This window comes from Styela clava, chromosome 11 (genome assembly GCF_964204865.1).
Source record: "Styela clava chromosome 11, kaStyClav1.hap1.2, whole genome shotgun sequence".
In the NCBI taxonomy this organism is placed as follows: Eukaryota; Metazoa; Chordata; class Ascidiacea; order Stolidobranchia; family Styelidae; genus Styela; species Styela clava.
The window spans coordinates 14,186,796-14,212,774 of record NC_135260.1 but is presented as its reverse complement, the minus strand read 5'-3'; the positions used below and the strand labels follow the sequence as shown (position 1 = coordinate 14,212,774).

General features: G+C 34.2%; 4 protein-coding genes across 4 annotated transcripts; 1 reads left to right on the top strand and 3 right to left on the bottom strand.

The window, feature by feature from the left end:
- Positions 1–8: 8 nt before the first annotated feature.
- Positions 9–2,048, bottom strand: LOC120347486 (pyridoxal phosphate phosphatase PHOSPHO2-like). The gene has a single exon (XM_039417490.2). The coding sequence runs from the start codon at positions 1,466–1,468 to the stop codon at positions 737–739; it is 732 nt and encodes a 243-aa protein (XP_039273424.2). The 5' UTR covers positions 1,469–2,048; the 3' UTR covers positions 9–736.
- Positions 2,049–9,133: 7,085 nt separating this feature from the next.
- LOC120348058 (uncharacterized) lies at positions 9,134–19,393 on the top strand. The gene is made up of 14 exons (XM_039418167.2): positions 9,134–9,360; positions 9,665–9,765; positions 9,984–10,194; positions 10,862–10,970; positions 11,323–11,387; positions 11,919–12,031; positions 13,066–13,272; positions 13,968–14,143; positions 16,108–16,235; positions 16,564–16,719; positions 17,085–17,228; positions 17,364–17,447; positions 17,564–17,656; positions 18,071–19,393. The coding sequence occupies exons 1-14, from the start codon at positions 9,181–9,183 to the stop codon at positions 18,143–18,145; spliced, it is 1,842 nt and encodes a 613-aa protein (XP_039274101.2). The 5' UTR covers positions 9,134–9,180; the 3' UTR covers positions 18,146–19,393.
- On the bottom strand, positions 14,492–15,612 carry LOC120348059 (uncharacterized). Its single transcript, XM_039418168.2, has 4 exons — positions 15,510–15,612; positions 15,258–15,383; positions 15,065–15,147; positions 14,492–14,722 (listed from the first exon to the last, which is right to left on the bottom strand). Exons 1-4 carry the CDS (start codon positions 15,561–15,563, stop codon positions 14,503–14,505), a joined length of 483 nt encoding a protein of 160 aa, XP_039274102.2. The 5' UTR covers positions 15,564–15,612; the 3' UTR covers positions 14,492–14,502.
- A 1,468-nt stretch (positions 19,394–20,861) lies between the features above and the next one.
- LOC120347660 (uncharacterized) lies at positions 20,862–24,737 on the bottom strand. Its single transcript, XM_078117960.1, has 5 exons — positions 24,543–24,737; positions 24,190–24,419; positions 23,315–23,440; positions 22,979–23,061; positions 20,862–22,283 (listed from the first exon to the last, which is right to left on the bottom strand). The coding sequence occupies exons 2-5, from the start codon at positions 24,253–24,255 to the stop codon at positions 22,088–22,090; spliced, it is 471 nt and encodes a 156-aa protein (XP_077974086.1). The 5' UTR covers positions 24,256–24,419; positions 24,543–24,737; the 3' UTR covers positions 20,862–22,087.
- Between the last annotated feature and the right edge of the window lie 1,242 nt (positions 24,738–25,979).

Here is a 25,979-nt window from a genome sequence, read left to right as displayed (position 1 = left end):
TGGTAATATCTGTGATACATGAAAATAATGACATTGATATAAAATATGTACCAGTATGCTTTATTTAAATGTAAATATAAATGCTCATACTATGTATGATCAATTTCTGTACTGAATTACAACAAGAATGATTGTCTAAAAATATAAATGCTTGAAAATAAGCAATTTTTAAAAACTGTGCTTAGCTCTTTTGTGACAAAGTTGAAGTACGTAAATAGGCAACATTGAATACAAATATTTGCATAGGTGCATCACACCCTCACTCTTAAGAAGACTACAAAAAGGCAGCTAACTTAAAAGAATAAACAAACTTGAAGTAATTGAGGCTTTAAATATAATAACCAATTAAATTCAAATGTGCAAAATGTTATTCTATAAATATATATATCACAACAATAAAACATGCTGAATTCAACAACTGTTAGTTTAAAATGGCATGTAGGTCATAATATTATCAATGGTACAGGGTCACCAAGATTATATTACAAACAAAACCCCATAATATATTTCAAATCAGGTTATTAATGCCTGTTCACAAAAAGACAAATGTGATAAAAAATAGATTACAGACATTCTGTAGAAGTGAATTGCGTCATAGTCATGCTTGATGCACAGTGTAACATTCACAAAATCCAATATTTTCCCAAAGGTAATTTTGCACATTATTGGCATGAAAAAAAAATGAATTAAAAAAAATATGACTCATGAATTTTTTTTTAATATAGGTATTTACTATTTAACTTTCAAGAATTTTTTTCAGAGAAGGAAGAATCTCAACGCCACTTTCCCATGTCTCGACTTCACACTTCAAAACATCATTCTCGAGTTTCATCAATTTTTTATGTAGGGAGAATCCTTTTCTTGCAAATAACATATCCTTATCACTCAAAGTAGTTGCAGGACAATAATCATTAGTTCCATCCCCAACATAAACTATGTTGCTGTAGGATTTTCCAGCAAGTTGACGTTCAGCAATGAATTCCTGCATCACTCTTCCTTTGCATAAATTGTAAGGGCATATATCATGGTCATGAATATGATAAGGTGTCATTTGAAGCATTCCATCATCTCTGAATAATGCTTCATTGGTAAAAACTTTGATTGGGAGATCTTTAGCATTGTGTTGCGACAATACTATATCGATGAACCATGTATTCGAATCTGATATAATGATAAAATCAATATTGGCCTGGTGCTGTCTAATAAACTGAAAAATCTCATCCATGTAGGCAGTGAGTGGAAGCATTCTTAGTACTTCCTCATACCTGTCTTTTGTTGCACCGCATTCTGCATGAAGATATTGGAAAACTGCATTCATATATGCAGTATATGCTGTCCACTGCCCTTTTTTATATGGTAACTTGACTTCAGATGGTATATCTCCATTTGGACTGAGCTTATAAATTGCAGTATCAGTGTTGGCATCAACAATGGTATGATCAAAATCGAAAGCTAAAAGTAATGTCATGTTGCTTAAACTTTGTCAAAAAAGGTTTAACATTAGTTGAAAATTCTTCCCCGTTTCGGTAATTGAAGGAGCCAGAAATATTGTATACTTAATACAGCTAGGTTTATCAATTCGACAGTTTTCAGCTTATTGATTTGATCTCTTCTCTATTTTTCATGCTATTTCTGTCATCCGCCCCGGCTGACCCGACAGACCAAAGTGACCAAAATAGTCTCTTTGTCAAAGACCAAAGTCTAGTCTCTATTTTTCGGAACTTTAAAATAGGGTTGCCAGAAAACGATATAACATGCGGTATAAAAAGCGCGACTGAAAATAGGAAAGCTGGTCGGAATGTAGGCTATTCAATTGCCAAATATAGGTTGAATGTTTGGTGCATTCCATATTCCACCAGAATATTCTGTACTTTCCATGGGCTGCCCCACTTTTAGGTAAGATAATCCAAAAGAACGTATTGTGACATCTCGAACTAAGTTTTTTGAAATTTGTATGTCGGGAACATTTCATGAATTCCTGTCAAACATGAATTTATCGATATTCCACTCAAAAAATTCTGCACTTTCCAGTTGCCGGCTCCTCTTTTAAGTACGATACGCTGAGAAATATATATTGTGACGTCATAATGAGTGTATGTCGGGAACATGTTTTAATATCTTTCCAAACATGGCCCAAACAAGAGATTTACATCAATATTTACGAATATCGATATACCACTCGGTTATTCTGTATTTTCCGATGGGCGGTCCCACATTGAAGTGAGATATCCTAAAAACATATTGTGAAGTCATTTCGATCCAAGTTTTATATCATTTGTATATCGCGAACATGTCATAAATTTCAATTTAAAAAGGACCCAAACAAAGAAATTTTCATCCAAATGCATAAATATCGGTATTCCATCCAAAAATCCTTTACTTTTCGTTTGCCGTCCCCACTTTTACCCAAGATATTCTAAATGAACATATTGTGTCCCCGAAATATCTTTTTGGAAAAGTCTGATAGTAGGTGATTCGGCAGATATGAAAATTCAATTGGATATGCGAGATATTCGACCTTCTGTTTCAAAGTCTCAGCTTCTGAGAAACAAAATATATCACGAGATAATTGCACTAAAGGAATCATAGAAAAAAGTCAGTAAGAACAGAAGCGAACTTAACTAAACAACAGGCGATTTAAACGTCTTGGAGAGATTGATACAGTGTATGGTGAACTCCATAATTCTCTGAATAGGGAATACAAAGATAATTTGATTGTTTGTCCCAAAAAGGAAAGTTGAAAACAAGAAACAAATTGATCAGGAAATTGAGAAATAGAGAAATAAACGATTCCGAATTGAAAACAAGAGAGCTATGCTCAAATATATGGACACGTAGAGTCACATATTTTGATGACGTCATAGCGGAAAAAAAAGTAATAGCCTTTTGAAGAAAATTTTTATCTTAACCCACTGAAAATTTCAAAGCAATTGGTCCAGTATTCGAAGAGAAAAGCGATTTCTTCAAAACGTGTTGACGGAGACAAATAATAACAATAAAATTTTGAAACGATCGTTATGTCCACTACGTGCCCAATAAAGATAAATTGACAAGAATATATCTCCAGCCACTATTGGACCCCTAAAGATGTTTCACCCCGTAAATAATGAATTACGAAACTCAAAATTATTTTCAGAGGAGACTGATTTACTACACATAGTATATATACGTTTATAATATACGTTGCTTCGGATAAATTTGCCAAATTCGATTTGTGCATGTGAATCAGTGGTAACGGTGTCAAATATATCTGATCAAAATATTATACAAATTTATGAGAGCTCTTAAATGAAATCCAATTCAAATGACAAATATGTGTTTTCCCTTCTCATATGACCAAAGCTAGAAACAAATATCAAAATGAATATCCGTTTGGAATACCGATATTCGTGAATTTTTGTGTGAAATTCATGTTCGGGCCATACGTTCCCGGCATACAATTTTTATAAAACTTTGTCCCAGATGACTTTACAATATGTTCTATCAGGATATTTCACTTGGTCGTAGGACCGTCTAACAGAAAATACAGATTTTTTTTAGGTAGAATACCGATAGTTATGAATTCTGGTGTACAATCCTAATTTGGACCATGTTTGACAAGATATTATCATATGTTCCCGACATACAATTTCATTAAAACTTGGTTTTAGAATACTTGTCGTTATTTCAGGTACATCATTTTTTGGTGGAATACCAATATTTAGAATTTTGATATTAATTTCTTTGTTTGGGCGATGTTTAGCAGAAACTTATGACATGTTCTCGACATACAATTTTTGAATCTTGTTCAAGATAACCTCACAACATGTTCTTTAGGTTATTATACTTAAAATTGAGGCAAGCTATTGTAAAGTACAGAATTTTTCGGTGGAATACGGAATGCACCAAACTTTTGACGTAATTCTTTAACTCAGTCGCGCTTTCTTCGCGCCATGTTATATCGTTTAATGGTAACCTCATTTTTACCTTCTCGAAAATGTCATCACATCGCCATCGTCCATGCTTAGTTTCGTCCAGTAGTGGGCGACATATATCACTAATCAGCTGATGTTGTTGTCGTGACAACGACGCCTGTTAATCAGCTGCTTGACCTATGACCTAGCATAGCATGTTTCGGCATCAATCAAGGGAGATCAAGTTTTGGTTTCTTTATGCTGTAATGCGACTTTGCGATGATATGCTTGTACATTTTTACTATAATCTAGCTTTTATTTTTGTGTTCACATATTTAGTTACTTCTAATACATATTGCAGTATCAGTATAGACCAGTGGTCGGCAACCTTTTTTAATTGAGTGACGGACCGGTAAAGCCTGACCAAAATTTTGTCCGACCACTTTCAGACTTTTATACAAACGAACTAAGCTTATGTGATAAATTATACGAGTTAGGATATTCATGTTGACAGTATACTCAAAAACGAAGGTGATGCTATTTAATGCGATATCTGTATTTGTTTACTGACCATTAACTGTTCCCAATTTGGAGATATGGCGGAAAGTGATACACCTTATCTTACATCCAGACTACTTTGATATTTTGTTTTTGTAGTTGTCAATATTAAAAACTTGGCCTCACATAAATACGATGTCGGAAAAGGTAATTATGCCTGTAAAGCTCCTGTAGCTATGTCTGGGTATTGATTAATGTTTGACGTTATTTATGTTTGTTTAGCCATAACTAATTTTACTACAAAATGTGCTACCCTTAGGATTATCATAAAGTATAGAATTAACACTGACTAGGTATGACCGGTTAGCTACTAGTTAGTAGTCACACTGTCAGCGAGAATCATTTTGTTTGAGAGATCTTATTCGGATTGGAATAAGACTTCTTTACGTAGATGCAAAGGACGCAGCATTATTGCGACATACTTGCGTAGTTACGTTTGAAGTCAGACATGCTGCTAAAATGCGTTGTGTTTGCCTGGTTTGCTGTTTTTAGTCGCAGTGTTTGGGGTTAGATTGCACAATTGTTATTGGGGCCTTTCCCGTTTTCTGTCACCCTTCTGCCGACCGGCCGCGTCCCGGTGGTTGCAGACCACTAGTATAGACCATTCTGCAGTTCTGTTACTGCAATATTGATTACAGACTTAATTAGCCACAATAACATAAGAACTTATAGACCTGTAAACAAAAGAACAGAAGAGAGACCTGGTTTATTCTCAGTGGAGAGATGTCACTGCATCTATTATACCAAACTATCAAATCTAGCCAACAAAGAGGAAAGCATCCCATATTAATGTAAATCATAAGCTTGTTTCCTTATTTTATTTCTATGGCGATAAGTTGAATGAAATTAAATCAAAAATGTCAATGCCTTCTGGAAAATAATGTGATATTCTCATTTTCGAGTAAGACGCAATCTGAGAAATTCAACTTTCGTAGCCATATCGTTATAACTACGGTAATCGCGCTTGCTTTACCCCAAAATGGCTTGCTACCTACAGACCTACAAGTTCTAATGTGGATCTTCATTTCCAGAAAAGTACCGTACTGTTTGACAGCAGTTTCTATTACAATTAAGTGAGTGGAATTATCATGCACGAACTCACATTCCACATTGGTTTCCACATTTGTAGTATTTTCATGTGTCATCATAGCAATGTAGCCTTTTGTGTTGCCTCTCTGTGCCATTCTCTCATCATTTTGAGCGTTCTTTACGTCAAAGCATTGTTGTAGGTTCTTTACGCTTCACGTCCAGCCTTCTCATAGACCAGCGATCACAAATGAAATTGTTAAGTCAGTGAACATCTGACTACCCCATAAAAATTGTCAAATTACCCTTTTAGGAGTAATTACCCCCACTGATATAGACTTATCAGTATATTGGCAGCGCCTATCAATCAATATACAGATATATATTACAGCAGTAGCAGGACTTGTCAAGTTGCAATAGCCTCAGTACAGTCATACAGTAGTACTGTGGTAGACCAACTTTTCAAAGTTGAGATAGGTAGCCGCTGCTGCTGTACTGTACTGTCAGATGTACTACTAATTCAAGAACTTTGTAATTCCTGGAGTCCCAAATTTTAATCATATTTTAGGAAGACAGGTATGGTATTCAGAAATGATCACTTACCTGAGTGCCAAGTGCCTCGCATTGTAGTAGGTGCCATATCAACATATGGAGTGTGACTCAATACCATAATCAGGCAATAGCTATTCAAATTATCTACTCCAGTATTCTCTGCTATTCAGGCTATTTGAGTATATTTGCTGATTTACAAGTTCATCAATCACTATGCATATCATTGTTTTTTGCTGTTCAACCATTATTGGGTCATTAACTGGTGCTTTGTGCAACTTGCACTCGTTTTTTTGAATAGTTTGTGATGTGTGTATAAATATAATCCCGATACTACTAAATGAGTCAATATTAGTAATAATGCACACAAATAAAAAATGAAAATTTCCTCTCCCAAAACAGTAAAATTCATTGTGGTATAAAGTTACATACACAACTAACTCACCATTGTGTTGCTGTGTTGAGATCCACGCCACCATCAAGATTTTTATTTAGAAAATGCCAATCCTACAAATTTTACATAGCTTAGCAGTTTTTTGGGTGGATTATTCGTTGATTTTTTCGACTGTGTGCATGTATGTTTGTTTTATTTTTTTCAATTTTGAACATAAATCATAGATTGAACTCTTTTTCACCACCTTTTTGTATCTTCCATGTTTTGTCCAGAAGACATCAACTACAATCACTTGTCCATGGGCATCACTCATAATTCATTCAAAATTAATTAATTAGGGATTAATTACTACAATCTTATTTTCTCTTTTGCATTCCCATTTTTATTTGAGTCATTTTCCGGGTTTAACTTGTATCATACACAGCGAAAGTCGAAAGTAGATCTGGAAATTTAAGTAAATTGAACATCAACTTTCTTCATAGTGTCTGATAAAGTATGCAGGTAGATAAATTTCTGAAAAAAGGGTTCAGAAATTTTTCTTATTTCAGTCGCATATCCACGCTTCAATGCAATCACTAGAATGACTAGAATTATTTATGAATGAAAACTCATTGACAAATCTAAAAACTATAACAGTAATCGGCTATCAGATAAACAAAATAGTCATACCTTTTGACTTCGTTTATAGCAAGAGATTTGTGTATGCAAATAACTGACTAGACATTTGTTTGTTCTATACACATACCCTTGGATGGTGTAGAAAGCTAAAAAATGTATTTTGATATATCAAAAATTACTAGAGATGTATATTTATTTCCTATTTTTTTATTCTCTTATCTTATCATAAGATGACTTTTGACTATTCATTGGACTACAAATGTTATCAAAATTTTGTAGCAAAGCAGATAAAATAGGCATCAGGCCCTGGAATGACCTTCATTACTTTAAAAATTACTAATTGAAATTAACTTGTACCACATTATGTTTTAAGAATGGTGTTGTATTACATTGTCGGTAAAAGTGGTATCATAATCGACATCGTGTATTGACTTATTCTTTTATTATTGAAACGTGACTCTTAAGTGTCCTTTGTTTCAGATTACCTGTATAAATACAAAGGAGGTATTCAAGACTGCCTTCACATAATACTAAAATATCCCCTTGATACAATGGTGAAGATAAATCTGCCATAGTGTACATCCACAATAGAAGTGATAAAACAGGAAACAGAAAAAGCGTAATTGCAAATACTGTGTGAACAGATTAAGTTATTTTTTTTATTTGAGTATTAATATTTGAGCATTTTATATCAATATGTGCATAATCTATATTTAGTTGAATGTGAGACTCTTTGATAGGGGATAACATAGACTACCGGTATATCTTTTATTTTAGTTCTGTATTTGTGAAACAGACACTCACAAACAGATGAAGGTCAAGTGCATTTGCTGGCACTAAATTTATTAATTGAAGACAACACTCTTGAGAGGTTTTGTTTATCATGATCAATAATGAGCCAGGATTTTGATTGGGGAGTTTTTACTGACATACTGTTTCTAAAGATTTAAAGTCAGATCAAGTCAGACTCAAATTCAAAACCATTTGGCAATAGTCTAATGCAGGGGTCACCAACTCAGAACATGTCGCGAGCCACTTTTTGAAATTTATCCACTACGCGGGCCGCAAGCCAATAAATTAGGTACGAAAGAGGGTATCTGAATGTAATGTATTGAAATTACACTTGAATCTTACAGCAAATGAGACATGAAACATATTCATTTACGTGGTCTCGATGTTTGGCCTTATTTTGCGTTGGTTTGCTAGTCCTAAGACAACATGAAAATGCTCGTCCGTTAGTCGTGCGCGGAGGAATGACTAACATTCATAGTTGAAAAAAAAAACTGCTTGCAAATATAAGAACTGCCAAACATATGCGACATGAATGTGCAATTAGCTTTGCGAACCTTTCTTCGGCACAATGGACTGAACAAAATCGTTTATTTCGTCACAATGAACACGCATAATGAAATTATTGCATTTATAATTGAATTATACCAATGGAATAAAACATGGACATGGATAACAGGGGGAAATTTTTGCTTCACTTTATACAGTTTGTCAGACCAGACTCTTGATGATAAATGACACGATAAAACTTACTAATAGTGACATTAGTTTTTTGTGGAAAAATCCCAACCATGATGCGGGCCGCAAAAAAATGCCTGGTGGGCCGCGTGTTGGAGGCCCCTGGTCTAATGCATAGAAGTATTTTTATTTGCTTGTGGTAGGCTACTTGTTTTGAAGCAATAATTGGCAAACTGACCTGCAAAATTTTTTTTGTGGCGTTCAACGACCTCATTTTCAGAGCATATTACAAAAAAGGCTAATAAAATCATTATTATCTGTGCATGAATGTATGTCACAATAATGGCTGTTTTAAGGTGTTTATTTTGTAGTTCAGTGGTGTGAGCGCCATCATTAGAAGTTGAATGTCGCAATTGTTGACAGCCGGAAATAAATATGGCTAGCACACTACCCGAAAAATTTTCATTTGGCCCAGTAGTACATAAGGGCAATTCCACGGAACTAGGGACAAACCACCGTTTTCAAACTTTGATAAGATATGTGTAGTTCCAAGTATGTCCTGTTGGTAAATTCAAGTCGAGCACATTAATGCACTGAACACTTTTTATTATAATATATTACTTTGAACAACTCATTAGGTTCATTTATATTAAATTCTGTATATTCAATTACAAAATGCCTTCTCATCTTGGCCATGGAATGCATGTTCCATATTTGGACAGAGGCCCGAAAGCTCAATCAACCTATCACACTCTCACCAATCTACCATTCGAAATGAGACCTAAATTACAGAATAGATATGAGTATGTCACTCGGCCGTCCAGTGTTCATCAACCTCTGGAACCAAGGACAAAGGTACTCATATACACTTATTTGTGCATGGTAATGAGTAAATATTAATATACACGTTTGTGTATCGAAAGAACTGGCTTTCTGATGGTGATTTCTTTTTCATAATTCCATAAAATGAGTCTGAAATTATTATTGAAAATTTCATTGACATTTATGACAGCAGCGTGGAAATTCTTCTAGATTACGAAGCAATATATATTGTTTACTCTGTTTATACATGACAACCTGCATTAGATAAGCTAAAATTAAAATTGGAATGTCATTTTCAAAAACAGAATATTATATTCATCTAAAGCCTTGTATTCAGACTCCCACAAGTCCTCGGCGGACAAGCCTTGGGTTTGTACGAGATGTGAAGAAAGACGAACAAAAAGAAATGTCTGGAGTAGAATATGCAAAATTTTTAAAGTATGTATTTCTATTTATTTATTCAATGAATTACTCAAATTTTTTGACACTCTGTACCATGCAGTAAACAAAGCGTTAACGAACATGTGAGATGTGCCAATCTCTCAGGGTAATGTGCCAATTTGTTATGATTGTATAGCCTATAGCCTACTGAACTTTGTAAAAATGTGGTTAATGATTTCATAGCTAAATCATTGCAATTCACTTGAAATTTGCAGAGAAAATGAGAGAACTCTGGGACCTAGTGGATTTTTAGACTCCAGGAGATACAACCATACTTTCAATGTGAGAGGTTTAACTGTTCCCCCTCCTCGCGCCGGGGTAGCCGCTCTCAAGAAACCAGATTCAGAACCAACTAATGTTATTAATCTTGCTCATAAAACAGCAGCTTATGAAAAAGAATTTGAAAGAAGAATGAAAATAATTGAGGTAATACTTTCATTTTTTATATTTCATATTCTTGAAATTGATATGTGTGTGTGTATGAATGCGATGTACATTGTTGATGCAAAAGGCTAGTGCTTAGGGACACATGTCAGGATGAAAAGTTCCTTTGCATTATTTTTTGGCCATTCTAATCATTATAATTGACATTTGATGATGGGGTTCCTTATGATGTCACAGATGAGAAGTGATTGCAACTTCACTTCAAGGACCTATTTTTTTTATCAAATTGACATTATTCGAACGTCAAATTTCAAAATACCAAGTGCCCAGATGAAATCTGTACCAGGAGACCAAATGACATTGCACAATTGTGGCTCCGGCGATGTTTCTACCGTTATAAACTCTTTTAAATAAATGATTGAAAATGACACCCATTAGTTTATTTTACATTAGTCAAGTGAACTTGCATTTCACACATAATGTTGAAAATTTGGTAGTCTGTGCCTAACTATGTCATTAGAACATTAGCTGTCAATAAACGTTTGCTCCGAAACTTGTTTCTAAATGAAAGTACAGAGAAACGTCCCATACAAATTGATCTGTATTGCATAATATTGTTGTTATCTTTCAAGCATTAAAGAAATGTCAGAGGAATGGAATGCCAGATTGAAATTTCTATCTTGTTTCATGATTTGCGTTTCATTCTCAGGATCACATGTGGCAACACAAGCAAGAAGAAAGAGAAATAAAAAGAGTGGAAGGAGACGTCATTAAAAAGAAAAGATTATTGCAAAGAAATATGAGAGAATATGAAAATGGTACTCACATATTCAATAGCTACTCAGTAGAGTATTTTAGAGGATTTAATTCAAATAAATAGTGCATTCAATCAAATTTGTTTTTTCTATGGGGTGAAGAAAATTTTTAGTGAGTTTTCTGTAGATCATAAATTAAATATTTCTATTTCTGACACAGATTTATTCATCAATAAAAATAAAACGATAATAACAATTTTGTAAATATCACACAAATACCGTTTGTACCAATTTAAATCTGGCAGATACAAAACTTAGATCGATGTGATAAAATTCAATCTTAATTTCTCAGTTTCAAGCAACTATTGAAAACCAAAAAAATGTGAAGTAATAGATTTTTTTGTCTTTTTCTCAGCAATGGCTAAAAAGATGTTGGACGAAGAAAAAAGATTAAACACTACGATTGAACAAACAGAAAAGGTAATGAATTGTTTCATAAATTCATATGAAAAAATTCCATCTTAATTTAATTTTTCTTATCAAATAAAATGATTGCTCGATTTAATGTTGCATATGACAATAGATGAAAATTTAATTGCTGCAATTGTACAGAAGCACAGCTGAATGATATGGTGATTTATTTTACAATTACTGTATATCAATTGAATTTTCCCGACTTTTATTTTTACTCTCTCTCTCAAATCATATATGAAGATTCATATCAACCTTATTGGTAAATTATTGAAGGACTAAGTTTCTCGTTGTGTTTATTGCTTTCTTTTATTTCAATTTTTAATGTTAACTTGTTTTAAATCTTGGTGTCGCAGACTTATGATGACCATTTCTGGTCCTTCGCGACTTCCACTCAATTGCAATGAAATCTGTTACTGTGATGCATATTTTTTTTTCTTATTTCGAATTTGAGTCATGATTTCTAGCACGACGAAATAAACGTATTGTCTATTGGGGGCATGCACATAGTATATATATATCGATTTGATTTGTTTGAAGGTCAAAGTTGAAGCCACTCATGCAAAGGAGGAGAGGACGAAACAAAGAATTGCAAAAGCCCATGATGATCTTCAACAGGCAAAAGCAAAGCTGAGGAAGAATGCACTGATTGTGTAGGAAATAAATAAACTTCTATGTTTTTCTACTGTTTGATTTTTTTTTTACTAGATGTAATATTGGAAAACACAAGATCTTACGTTTAATATTTCACCACAAAAACCTACAGAACATATAGCGCATGATTACCACCAGGTATATTCATGTCGAGGGTAAATAAAGCACAACCGGTGTTAGCAAAATAATGTAATTTGCGGATGTTTCGAATTTCTTTACAGGCAGGAGGAGTCTTTTCCATATCATGCCCTGATGAAGTTTTCTGTATATAAATTCAAAACGCCAGCATTTTATATTGTCCAGCTAGCACTGGTTGTGCTTTATTTACCCTTACTGAACAGATATTTTGTAATTTTGTTGATACTTCAAATGAGGTTAAAACATTTGATCCAAAGGGAATGGTATTGTCAAGCCTACCAATGACAGAGGATAATAGTCAAAACAGTAATGGGGTAAGCTTTCTTTGGGATCATATGGTTGTTAATATTGTGATATCATCTTTTCATGAAAGGAAGAGCTTTCATAATTTAGTTATCTTTTCATCCAGGGATGGGGAGCCGTAGCCTTGCGCCACAGAGCTGTGACATTGCTTGAGCTGGAGCCAGGATTACTGTGTTAAATGGAGCTGGTGGAATTTCAGTGACTCCAAATTCTAACCACCGAATTTTTTTTAACGTTTAAGATTTTTCAAATATACAAATACTATAATCTATCTTTTTCAGCTGATAAATTTCAATGTATAATATTAATTTAAAAGTTTAATTTTTATTTTCAAAATTTAATTTTAAAAATTTGAAACCTTCATATCATCGTTTTGAGTCCTGCTTCCACTAAACTGCATTTGTGCAGATATTCCATGGCAGTAGTTAGTTGGTCATACTTAAAAACCACAATTGGTCAAAAACCTCAACAGGAACTGAAGCCCAGCTTCTATGTGAAATATGGAGCTCCGGAGCTGGATCCAGAGCTACTGTGATTTCGAACGAGTTCCCCAGCCCTGCTTCCATCATAAAACAGTTCATTTGTGTTTCAGAACTGATGCAGAGCGTCAATATCGATTAAAATTGACTGAACTTGAAACTCGAAAAATTGAGATTGACAGAATAACAAGGGAATTCGAGGAAAAGCTAAAGAGAAAAGAGGAGGCAACTTTTAGACTAACAAAACAACTCGGTGAATTATCCATTGCAATGAACATGGAATCTATGAAAGGAAGAGTTGCTGCAACTGAAAATAAAAAGTAAGGATGTGAAAATATCTTGTACAGGCCTAGTCAGATGTTTATAGACGTTTTTTTTTCAAATTGGAATGAAAGACATATATTGTAGTTGTAGTGACAGCATAACTGCAATCTTCATCCAAAATATATCATTTTGAGGATAAAGTTTCAGGCGAACTTTTGTTCACTTTGTATAGGATAAGATAGGATTTACACATTTATCCTGTGGGACAAGAAAGCCAATAATCATATGGAGTACCACAACCTCTCGATCGGTTACCGGTCGATGTAGGATATGGGACAATTCAGGATATTGGATAAGTTAACCAATTTTTGTTTTTAAATGCATGGACTTGATGAGACAGGAGGCCGTATCTGACCAGCGGTTAGGTGAACCACCCTAAGACGGCGAAGAGTCCAACAAATATTCCGCACATAACTTTCATCCACAGGAGTCGTACCTGCTAACCCACGCAGGGTTATCAAAGGTGCGATGGAAAGCGTGTTCTTAGCGCCATACGCTATATCGGCTAGTTTCTGGTAATATGTCAATTTTGGCCCATTTCTATTCATATTTATTTAGTTTACATGAAACTTTTATTATTTGCCAACTTTGATAAAATTTTCTGCTCTCAGTCATCGCTAGTGCAGTTATGCTTTGTTGCTAATTCTATTTTTTATCAAGTTTGTCTGGAATGATATCTGTATTTTCAAAGGCAAGAAAGAGTCTCAGCTACAAAATACATCCATGAAAATCGTCATCATGATCTGGAACTTGAGAAGAAACTTGCAAAATCAGATGGACTAAACAGAGCCGCACAAAATAGAAGGAGGCAACACAGTGCAAACATGGTTCAGAAGAAAGACCATCTTTCAGAAAGAGGCAGAGAAGGTAAACTAATTTTAGGAAGTTCACATCATTACTTGGGAGAAAAATGAAAGATTTGTCAAATCTAGTAACAAATTAAATTTTAGTTTGGTATTGTTGTGATAATTAATAATTGTTTATATATACAATATTTCTTACTGTTCACTCATAAGTCTGCTTTTCAAACATAGATCATTTCTGGTTTAGGTATCTATCCAGCATCACGAGTGGCCATGTGGTGACTACTTTTTTCCCTATTTGCATTCTTTTTATATAATTCTAACTGTCTATACTTTTTCAATCATTATGGTTATTTTCACATATAATGCAGATCTTGTTAAGCGCAGTACACACAAAAACAAAACTCCACAATAATCATTTATTTATTTATTTTCTGCTGGTTTGTCTTTTTCCTCATTTGATGAAACTTGTAGATTGTTCCCTGCTGCTGTTACACTTGAATGACGTGGTAGAGGTATTAAACTAGGTTTTCTTGGTGTTTGTTCAATAGTCACATGACGCTGGCTAGAAACTTGAAGGGACCGTGTAGATTTCTGTGTTTTGCGAGCATTTTTACATAGACCTCTTGAAGTTTCAAGAAGCCTGGAAAAATTAAAAATACAATAATGTTAACTAACTATATATTGTTGAACCCTGACAGAGTAATTTTGCCTTGTTCTCACAAATAAATGATTGAATCATGTTTTTTTACAGAAAAAATCGAATTACAGTACAGTGAAATTAATTGGTTTTCTATTATCACTGTTAATATAAGTGTGCATGTACTATCTTCATGAGATTGTATTTGTTCTTGGTCTGAATGTCTTATTTTCAAATGACAATATTCTCTACTACTACTACTACTGAATGTAAAAGATGTTTGATATTTTCAAAGTAAACTAATTGGTATTTATTCTCAACTTTGACTAGTTTTTGGTATGTCACCTTTCATATGCTTTCTCTGTCTCTTCTATTGTCTTATCAAGTTCTGCTCTGAATTGTGTTTTTACTGCTTGATCTTGTGATATCTAAAAGCAGTGGAAATCTGTCATGCCCAGGATTTTAGTGTATTTGACATTTCTCAACTGGCAATTATATATTTTGCTAGCTCGTTAAAGTTGTTTTTTAAATGTCTGACCTTTGCTAATCTAGTGGTTAGGAATCTAATATCATTTGTTAATTTTTTTCTCTCTAACTCGAGTCTTCCAAGTTCATTGTAAATTCTTTCACGTTGTTGTCTCATTTCTCCGATGCATTTCTTCACCTGTGAATAGTGAAAAGTTAAAGTGTAGCTTTTCTGTGTCACATTTCAGTAATTCATCAATTGAAAACTATGCACATCAAATTACAGATACAACATAATCTTTGTATTAGAGCAGCAAAGTCTTACCTCAACAGGATAATCTTCTGGCTTTATATTCTTGATGCTATCACTGGATGACATCTTCCACGGGGTTGTGGTTGAGGTTTAGCTGACAAATATTCAGTATTACTACAAAATGATGATTTGTATTGACACATATTTTAAACTTTATGACATCATAATTATACTTATATCAATTAAAGGTACAGTATATATGTCCTGCATTTGACAATCTGAATGTATAAACTTATCAGACCTTTTATCAATTGAGACAATTATAATAAATGGTGCGAGTATTGACATGTCTTCGCAATATTTGTAATCCAGTGGAAATCTTTTTAAATAACAGAAATATCTGATAGCTTGACTAGGCAGAATTATATATTTGCAGAAAATTTACATTCGATTTTCATATGATCATCTGCTAGGGTCTTGTTGTCATTGCATAATTGTTAATAGCTTACACCAACCACATTGCCTGATATTCATGTATCTGACATGAATTCATGATCAAAGGAGAAGTCATGTGATTACCTTAGCTGCTTTATAGACTGAATTATCAAATGTATTCTTTTTTTAGAAGTTTACTTGCTTTTTGTTTATTAAATGATAATATTGAATTTAGGTGATAGAAGAGTAACTGACACAAAGAACATGATGGAAAACAACATAGCTAATCAGAAAAAATTGAAAGAAGACAAAGATGCAGAAGGATTTTATAAACAGAAGAAGCAATATGAAAGAAACGTGGAGGTAGAACTTGTTTGCAATATTCATGATATTTTGCACTAGATACTTAGCCACTTAGCTAGTCCCCGAACTCCTAATAGAACTAAAATGGAAAATTGGAATAAAATCATGGCCTAACCTGATACACATACTACGTTCCAGTGTCCGCCATCTTGGTTCACATACTTCGGGAGTACCCAAAAATAATCCTATTTGCTCAAACACAGCTAATTAGGATGATTTGCATGAGACAAAATACCTATCTATATTCATAGTCAGAACATGTCTCAAATTTAGCTAAGTTTATCGGTTTTCTGTACTGAAATTTTCATATTATTGCTCCCATTTCTAGGAACATGTTTTGAGGAAGAACATTGCACTACAACAAATTCAAAACATGAGAAGAGAAATGGCAATGAAGAAGCAGGAGAATTGGGAAAAAACATACGAAAACAATTATCGTGATTTCACTCGGCGGAGAAATGAGGATTTAATCAGAACATTCCATGTACAGTGCTTAAGTATACTATTTAAAAATAGAAAATTGAGTATTTTAAATTAATCAGATAACTAAGCAATTTTGGTACCTTTTCTAGTACTTCATGCCCATACTATGCCACATTTTTAAACTCGAACTCTATTCAAAACTCAAAATCGTTGGTTGTTTTATGTCAAAGGATCTTTTTTTACTGTCAAACACTGAATAGTTTACAACTAGAATTTGCCACACATTTTATTATTTCTGAACTGCTGGTAAAGTGGTTGACCCACTGTCATTCATGGTGTTTTGTTGGACTGTAATAGCTATCTTTCAGTGTCAGCCGAGCATTTATTTTTGTGAACTTGTCATTCTATTATTATATTTTATTACAGAGGATTGTTAACCATGACAATGAGATGGATCATCAGCTTTATCAGAAGTGCAGACAATTTGATTTTGGAAGAAAGAGTCAAGAGCAAACTCTTAAGAAAATGGAAGAACAACTAAACCGAGCAAGACTGAGGAACAACACAAAGGTCGAGTGTAATTTTTTGACTATTCTTTAATGAGAGTTGGAAGAACTTTTTGACACATGGCAAAATTTTATTTGGGTGCTCTTGCCCCCCAAGTTGCCGAAGTAGTTTGTGTGTAACCTTTTTTTTAAATTACAGTTAAGGCAAGATATGACAGAATCAGACTCCAAGGAGCATGATATACAAAACAAAATTGCGAAGACTAAAGCAGAACTTTTCAGGGTATAGTATATTTTTTCATTCCGACCTTTTACACTTATAGCTATATATATATTTATATGCCCCAATTTCACGCATTCAACTAATCAAGTAATTTATACCAACTTTAATCCTTTCAGGCACAAAACCAAAGATCATCTGCTGAGTACATGTTGAGAAGATTCAGAGGAGCAGCAAAAGAAACTGAGTATATTTATAATGAGAGACTGAGGGTAAGTTTGAATTATTGTTTACACAATATTTGTTCCATTTCAGTGATAGCATTTATAACATCTCATGGGTAATTAGAAAGCCTCAATACAGACAATAACGCTCAGGCATAAATTTTTTTGCTTGTATTCAAACAGTAAATTAGAAGTATTATCTTTTGTAATGGCTCGACTTGATGATGGGTACGTCATAAATTTTGATAACTGAAAATATTTTCATCAATAAAAAACAGTACAAGTAACCCACCATAGCACTGGACCCGCATCTTACTAATTACGCATTTGCCTCTTAATAATGAAAAATCGGAATAAAATTATGGTCTAACCCTAACCTGCTACATATACTACGGGAGTACCAAGAATTATTTAAAGTTAATAGAACTTTAAATTGTATATTTAAATGTAATATTTTTCCAGGAACAAAAGAGATTGATGAGAATTGGTGCCCGCACTGATACTTATTTAGAACAGCAAACAATACCTGTCATGTAAATCGATATGTGTACATACAAGGTTAAAGATTAGCTTTCGGGTGTATTATAGAAAAATATTTCTTTTGCCTGCATTTCCATTATTCTATTGTTAACAGTAGAAAATCTAATTTATTATGGTAGAACAGTCAATCAAATCACCATGGTCTTTAACAATCTGTTTTAAGTTTATTTGTAATTATGTTTCTTCCATTTCTTTTATACAGTTATCTGTGAACTACATTTTTTTTTGTTTCCAATAATATTTACATAAAGCATGGTCAGATTATGGTGAAAAAATTCTCGGTTCAGATCTGGAATTATCCACAAGAAAATGTGATACAGTATTACATTGTTTGTAGTGTAATTGTGTTTCGTATAATAACAGTAATTAATAACTATGTCATTACTTCAACCAAATTTTTAGAAATGTTTTATAAATTTATATATTTATTTGACGGTCACATTTTATTCTTTAGAGTTTATTCTTTCTGTGTCTGCCAAAATAAGTTGTTTTTCATGTGCCAAAGCCAAAATGATGATTTGTGCCAAAATAGAAAGCGAATTTTTTGGAATAACATAATCCAATACACTGAAGATTATGCTTTCTCATCTATGCTAAAGTTGTATCAAATTATTTTACCTACAGTTATTATTTTTATATCTTTTAAAATTATAATGTGCCTATTGACTGTCTATCTATTTAAATGAATATATAAATGTATTCTCATGTGAATATTTTATCTAATGAAGACAATATTGGCCTTCGATAAAATTGCACTTATTACCATTTTTCCTTTTGGTTAAACTATTTTACATACACTTTATAGGGTTGCAACAACTAAATCTAGTATAAATAATACTGCCAAATTATTTCAGTCTTAAATATCTTTCAGGGTATAGAATGTCATGAGTATTTCATAACTTTGTAACCACATTGGGTTTGGAAAATTTAAAACAAAAAAATAATTTATGTACAGTATATAACGTCGTTGTTATGTTAACTCTCCGAATAGATTTTGACTGTGAACCACATTCACTAGTACCTGCTGGTCTTTTTGTTAATTAGTTATGTCCCTTTTTCATAGTAGTACTACTAAATATCTTATGAACTCAAAGCTATCTACATTATCTGCTAAATGACTTTGAGATTAATTTTTCAGGTCCATAGTGCCATCTATAAAAATATTTGTGTTTGTTTCTAATTGAAAATTTTACATTGCAACTAAATTCGTAATGTGTACAATAAATAGATATATATTTTTGACAACATGGAGCATAAAATTGTCTATTTGTATAAGATTAATTAAGTATTTTCCCCAGGTAGTTGATAACTTCCCTAAGGTTTCGAATGATGCACACGTGTGAATATTAACTATTTCTAGATGGACTCAACTCTTAATTTTAAAAACATGCCTGCAATAATCATTTGACGAAGTTGAATAACGGCATTCTACGATAGACTTTTAAAACACGGAAAATACTTGCATGTCTATAATAGAGCTCTTCTCATACAACGAAAGCGCAATTTACATAACGCTGTTGGGTCTATAAATGTGAACAAAATTTTCCGATCCTATGTGTGTCGGGCAATAATTTGTATATTGAATAATGTTGAATGTTGAGCCTCTTTGCAAACATGTCGATATTTTTCCTGGGAAGTGTGTCCTACATCCTTCAATTGAGAAAATTTGGGCGTTGGTGCTTTATGATGGCTCGGCGGTGTGGCGCATCGCGCTAAGCGTTAGGATTACGCTTGCCATCACACCACTGATTACCCTACGTGGATTCCCAAGTTCGAATCCCGTGTGGGATAATAATGTGCGGGAGGATTGCTGTCTCCTGTTCACGTGAGCGCTGGTCCACCATTAACCCCAAGCATCTGAAACAAATAACTTGCAAACTAATCCCATACCCAAAATGGACTGGTACCGGTAACCGTTCGAGAGGCCGTGGTTCGCCGTATGATTGAGCTGTCTTACCGGTATCGGCTTTTCTATCCCCCGGGATAAATGCAGTATGTGAATCAAATACTATCGTGAGGAACTGGATAACTGGCGTCTCACGCTGATACCAAATCACGGGTACATTCACATTCCATTACATTTGAACCCACGACAATTGCACCTATGGAAATTTTTTTCACGAATATTCGAAGCCATACTAACCCGTGGATTTTAGCACCCTCATATAACTTGAACCCCCGGGTATACGGGTGCAAATGTATGGGTTCAAATGCACGGTCACCCAAATCACGTATACCTTACAAATCAAAGTGTTTATATTATTTGGCGGATGGTTGTGTGAATATATATTCAGTTCTAATGATACCAAACACCACAGAGTTTGAAGCGTGGTTCGAACCGCGCGAACTATCGTAGTCACGGGTACGATGGCAGGGATGTTCCCAAGGCTTAGAACGATGCGCCGATCGTAGATTTAAATTGAGAACTTACGATAAATTAGCCGCGCTACCTTTCGTGTTAGTATTTGATAACTCAAAACTGCACGCGAAGAAAGCATTGAAAATAATGTTACAAATGCAATCAAACAGTTAAATAGTCAAGCAATTAAGACGCGGGGGCCAAGTGTGATTTTGAAGAATGGACGAAAATAGCGACAAATCAAAAAGCCCAGTGACTTGTCAGCTTTGCTAATTATGCAACGCAAAACAATAAAAGCTCAGTTTTATTAATGATAAAAACTTATATATATAGATATCTTCGTTTTCTGCTGAAAATAACTACCGTTTTCCTTTGAACTCTGCAGATCATTGATAGTTCTTATACAAATTACACCTAATTTTATGTCTATAATAGTTCGAACATTAACAATTTGTTTTTGAATTGTAATAAAGATTTTGTCACTCTTTTCACCTATATTTATTATATGACACTTTACAAAAATCATTTTTAATCGAAGTTGTTCACCAAATGTTAATCTAAATAATTTGTTTAGTTGGCAGGTCCAGGACAAAAAAAATCTTCAACCTGCGTTACGATATGACGTAATATTACATAGCGCACATGTGTTTAACCGGACCTCCTGAAGTATGCGCACCAAGATGGCGCACAATCTGAACTCAGGTTGTGTACCAGGTTAGGGTTCAGGTCATGCGACATCTTGGTGCGTATACTTCAGGAGCACCGTTTAACCTGTAGGTCATTTAGTTTGTGAAATTTATAACAAAAAATGTTAAATGAAATTCATATTTTCTCAAATCAGTATGTAACTGAATTGGAATTTGATTATTTAGTTATATCTCTTTCACCCTTTGTAGTACCGCTACCGTCGGAGCTACCTAAAAATGGCCTGCTTGAACGATATAACTTTCCAGGTTAACTTGTCGCTACATATTTTCATTGAAAAAATTGCTTATATTAAATTGAATAAATAATGTGTAAAATAAATGTATGTATATTTATATATATACAGTACTAAAATTTACAATATATATGGTGTATATATTCAAAAGATTTCTATTCTGTTCTCCTCGGATAGTTATGAAGTGATGGCAATCACGGTTAAGATTTTCTAAAAATGGAAAATTGCCCAGGTGGAAACAGAATTTGTTTTCGGATTGAATGGCTCCGCATGTAAATTTTCAAACCATGCTTGTGGCAACCGACTAACCGTTTAAATATGATATGTTCGTCAATCGGGCATACTATGAGAGACTCCACGACTGAGAAAAAAAAGGTGTCATACCTAAAATGAGTTCATTTGAACAATTATTCATTTTTTTGAAATGAATATAAATATTTTCTAAATAGCGGGTCTACGAAAAGTCATCAATTGAGATCGGACTTTTGGGTGTACAAAAAAACGGCAAAATTTTAATGGTAATTGCTATCAATGTGTATTCTTTCCTGTGAATAATATAACTTTTTGTTATCATTCTAAAATAGTCACAACACAAGGCCGTTATTTTCCCTGTAATTATAAAAATTGTGTATTACGTTCTTCAATTGGACGTTGTGGCTTCTAGGGGAACTAGAGGCGGAGTTGCTGTTCCATCTGTCCTGTTGTCACTGATGGGCCCTCTGACGGATCCCATTCCAGTACTTCTCATTTCGGTGCGACTTCCTTGGTCTGGGTCCTGAATGCTTTTCTTCGTTTCATTCACGGTTTTATATAAACCCTTGGATGTCTCAATGAGCCTGAAAAACACGTAGAAAGTTTTATAGGGGATTTTGACGTCTCTGTCGAAGGCAGTTGTAGATGGCAACAAAGTCGAAACAGCTCCAATCAACGTATAAGTGCAATTTTCATTATTTAGCGTGAGTTTCAGAATAACCTGCGCCTACTTGGCATAGACTGATAGTTAATTCGCGGTTTGTTTTTATAATTAGCCGTCTAATCTACCATAATTGTTGTGCACGGCATTGATTTTTGGTCGCACAAATTCACTGCTGAATACCACCCTGCGTAGGTTCCATTTCTGCTGGTAATTATTGTGTGTGTTCACTTAACTAACCACAGTTCGGTTGTTGCACATTCTAATGTCAAAGCCATGCGCATTGAACGCTGAACTGATAAATAAACTATTTCCGTGCCACCTGCAACGAGGGTGAGTGATTCGCCGTATGATTAAGCCGTTCATTGGCTTTCTTTTTTATCCCCCGGAATGAATATGAAAATTCGGTGCCACTTCGGTATGCTATCTAACTTGTTTAACGTGATCTCAATTCTCAATTAGCCTACACACTAAAGTGTCGCCATTGTGGTGTCACTTTGGTATGCCTTCAATCTCATAATATCCAGTTTCTAACCTTAACTTAATTTACAAGATCACCCATCCGCTGAAATCGCATACCGAAGTAGCACCGAAAATTATCCTTCTTTTTGAACCTACTTTGAATATGCACTTTCTGTTTCGTCAATGGTCTTTTCAAGGTCTATTTTGAATTGCATTTTCTGAGCTTGTTCGAAAGATATCTAGTTAATAAAGCGATATCATCAGCAGATGTAAGAAAACATTTCTGCCGCCTCATAATTGCTAATTATTCACAAATTACAATAGGCTTGATGCAGTATAATGCATTCAAATGTAAAAAATATCATCATTGGAAAAAATATATAGAGACGTGGATAATGTTTATACATTTTTTTATAGTTGAAAAACTAAGGATTTCGAGGCATAAATAAATAATCAAAGTTAAAGCTTGTATATAATTAAAAAAAATCTTACTTTAGCTAGCCTGTCAGTTAAAATACGAATGTCATTTTGAAGTTTTTTCCTTTCGTGATCGATTTTACCAAGTTCAACAAAAAGGCGTTGTCGCTGTTTTCGTAATTCTACTATGCATCTTTTTACCTGATAATATATTATATCCCTATTAGACCATTTCATTAAGTTTGAATGTGACAGAAAGTTGGTTATACAACATAAAACAAGTGCCATTTGTCGAAAACTGTGAGTTCTAGACAACAGCAAAATCAGTACTGTATTTTAAGGACCACAACACGCAATTTAAAATTTTTTTTCCGCACGTCTTATAACCCAGTGCGCCTAATACATGGATCCGGTTCAAGTAGTACTTTTAAGCTTTATTGCCTACTCTCAAAACCTGTACCACTACTATTGTTTTATAAACAAATCGCCATTTTATGTTTTCTTTTGAATAAAATACAATACCCATGAAAAATATTGAGTTTTTTTGTTAATGAGCTTTATACGGTAACTGATACTCCTTAAAACCGTTGCGTCTTATGTATGGACAAAACTCAAATCTAAGCGATTTATCCGGTTAGCCTTATATCCGGGCCTTATGGTCCGTGAAATGGGGTAACTTAGTTTAATTTTCTTCATCATGATGGAATCGCACTAACTTTACACATAACGTTACATAAATTATAATAGATGGGGTCGTGGTAGGGACGCCAGTAATCAGGGCAGCAGAAAGTGTCGATTTAACAGGAAGACGTGCGGAAAGCCGACAATACAAATGATGACATTAAATTCGAACCGGAACCGGGTTTCGGTTCTAACTTAGTCAAACGGCGACAATTTAAAAATACCTGAAATTCAGGCTAAATATCTCAATTAAACGGTTTATAATTTACCTCCACAGGATATTCTTCTGGACTGATTTCGGTTACAACAACTTCCTCTCTTGAAATAGATGCCATTATTGCCGTCTATTATCCCACTTCACTGGAAGTTTTTTTGATGACTTTGACTACCGATAACTTCGCGAGGCATCGGTGCTTTGAAGTCGACAAAGTTCGGCATAATCCAAGGCATCACCGTTGCCAGACATTTTCGTTCCTTTCTCCAGATTTATTCTCAGGAGCTTATATAAAATGATTGTATCATCATAATCATGAAATTGAAAATATGTTCACTTGTATACACTTGAAGGGCACACACCCTAATTATGCAAAAGTGTTAATTGCAATACGAAATTGAAACTTACCAAACTTTGGATTTGGTTCGGCATTCTGTTAATGTTTTGTTATGTCATAATGCATTTTTGGAAGAAGTTCTGTAATTACCGGTACTGTGGTCCGAGGACCAAACGACCAACGAGGGTCCGACCCTTGATTCAACGAAATCTTTCCATATTGGTACCTAAATTTATCAATGAAATCAAGCATTGTTGAAAGGTAACGACTTTCAATTTTAAAATATTAATCTAACCCGTTTTTGTTGCTGCGGCTAAACTAAAACACTCTGAATGCAAAATGGAACGGAATCATTTTCTTTTATGTTAGTCGTTGGTGTAAGTACGGTATGTAAGTAAGTAGACCTAGAGCTTTGGGATATAACTAAAAACTAACAATCACATTTAAAATTACGGAAATGGGTCGCTGTTGAAAAGCATGCCCTAAATCTAAAATTTGCCTTATTGAAAAGATTTCTGAGTGGGGAGCATCAATTTCCATCGGAGAGTAACCGTCGACTATCTTCTGAATCATGGTAAACTATGACTGAATGATTATTGTTACGGAAATAATGTTCAAGGAGTCGATACTCGGGGATCATATATTACTATATAGTTTGGTATCGATGGACCTTTCCCCGACCTTTGACCCCAGAAAAATTATTCCTATACTTTACCATTGCAAAATTTTCGGGGCTATTTTAAGAGTGCTTTTGCGAGTTGGCGCCTGTAAAATGGGGAATGTGTTTTAAACTATCATTATGATTCATCACATACAACAATCTGTTCTTTAAAAGTACCGGTAAAGAATTTTAGCCTAGTCTATCACAGCTATTTCTACACTCATTTTTTATTACTGCAATTAAATTGAAACTCCTAGGAAGACAGAGTGATCATTGAATTATCTGATTTATATTTAAGTTTCCGAAACACAACTGAAAACTAACGATTAGGGTTAAAAAACGCGAAAACGAGGTAATGTTTACAACCACGCTTGAAAATCTGTCTGAGTGAGAAAAGTGTCTGAGCGGATGCGAAAATGGAGCATTGTTACGTCACTTTTTGCATCTTGCTGATTGGCCAATTTCACGATGTAAACAAGGAAATCGAAGCTCGGGGAAAGGTCCATACTAATTTGCTTGAAGCATAAATTGATATTTTTACCGATGGTTCGAATTGTTATAAGATGTTTTTAATTGTAGTCAGCTTTTCCTGCTCATGGCGAATATAATAGCTGTAGTAAATCATCTCCCTCTGTTGCTCTCGCCTGCCGATATAATTGTCCCATCATCTGATTTGCTGGGGCGCCGATGTTTAAGATGGAGCTGTGGACATGAGTTTATGTACAGTAGCTGAATAGCTTTAACTCTTATTTGCATATTGTTCGTCATAAACTGCGTCTATAGTTTTGAAGGTGGGCTATTGAATATGATTTTGAAACAATGGTTTATGCTCTTCAAGGTACGGTAG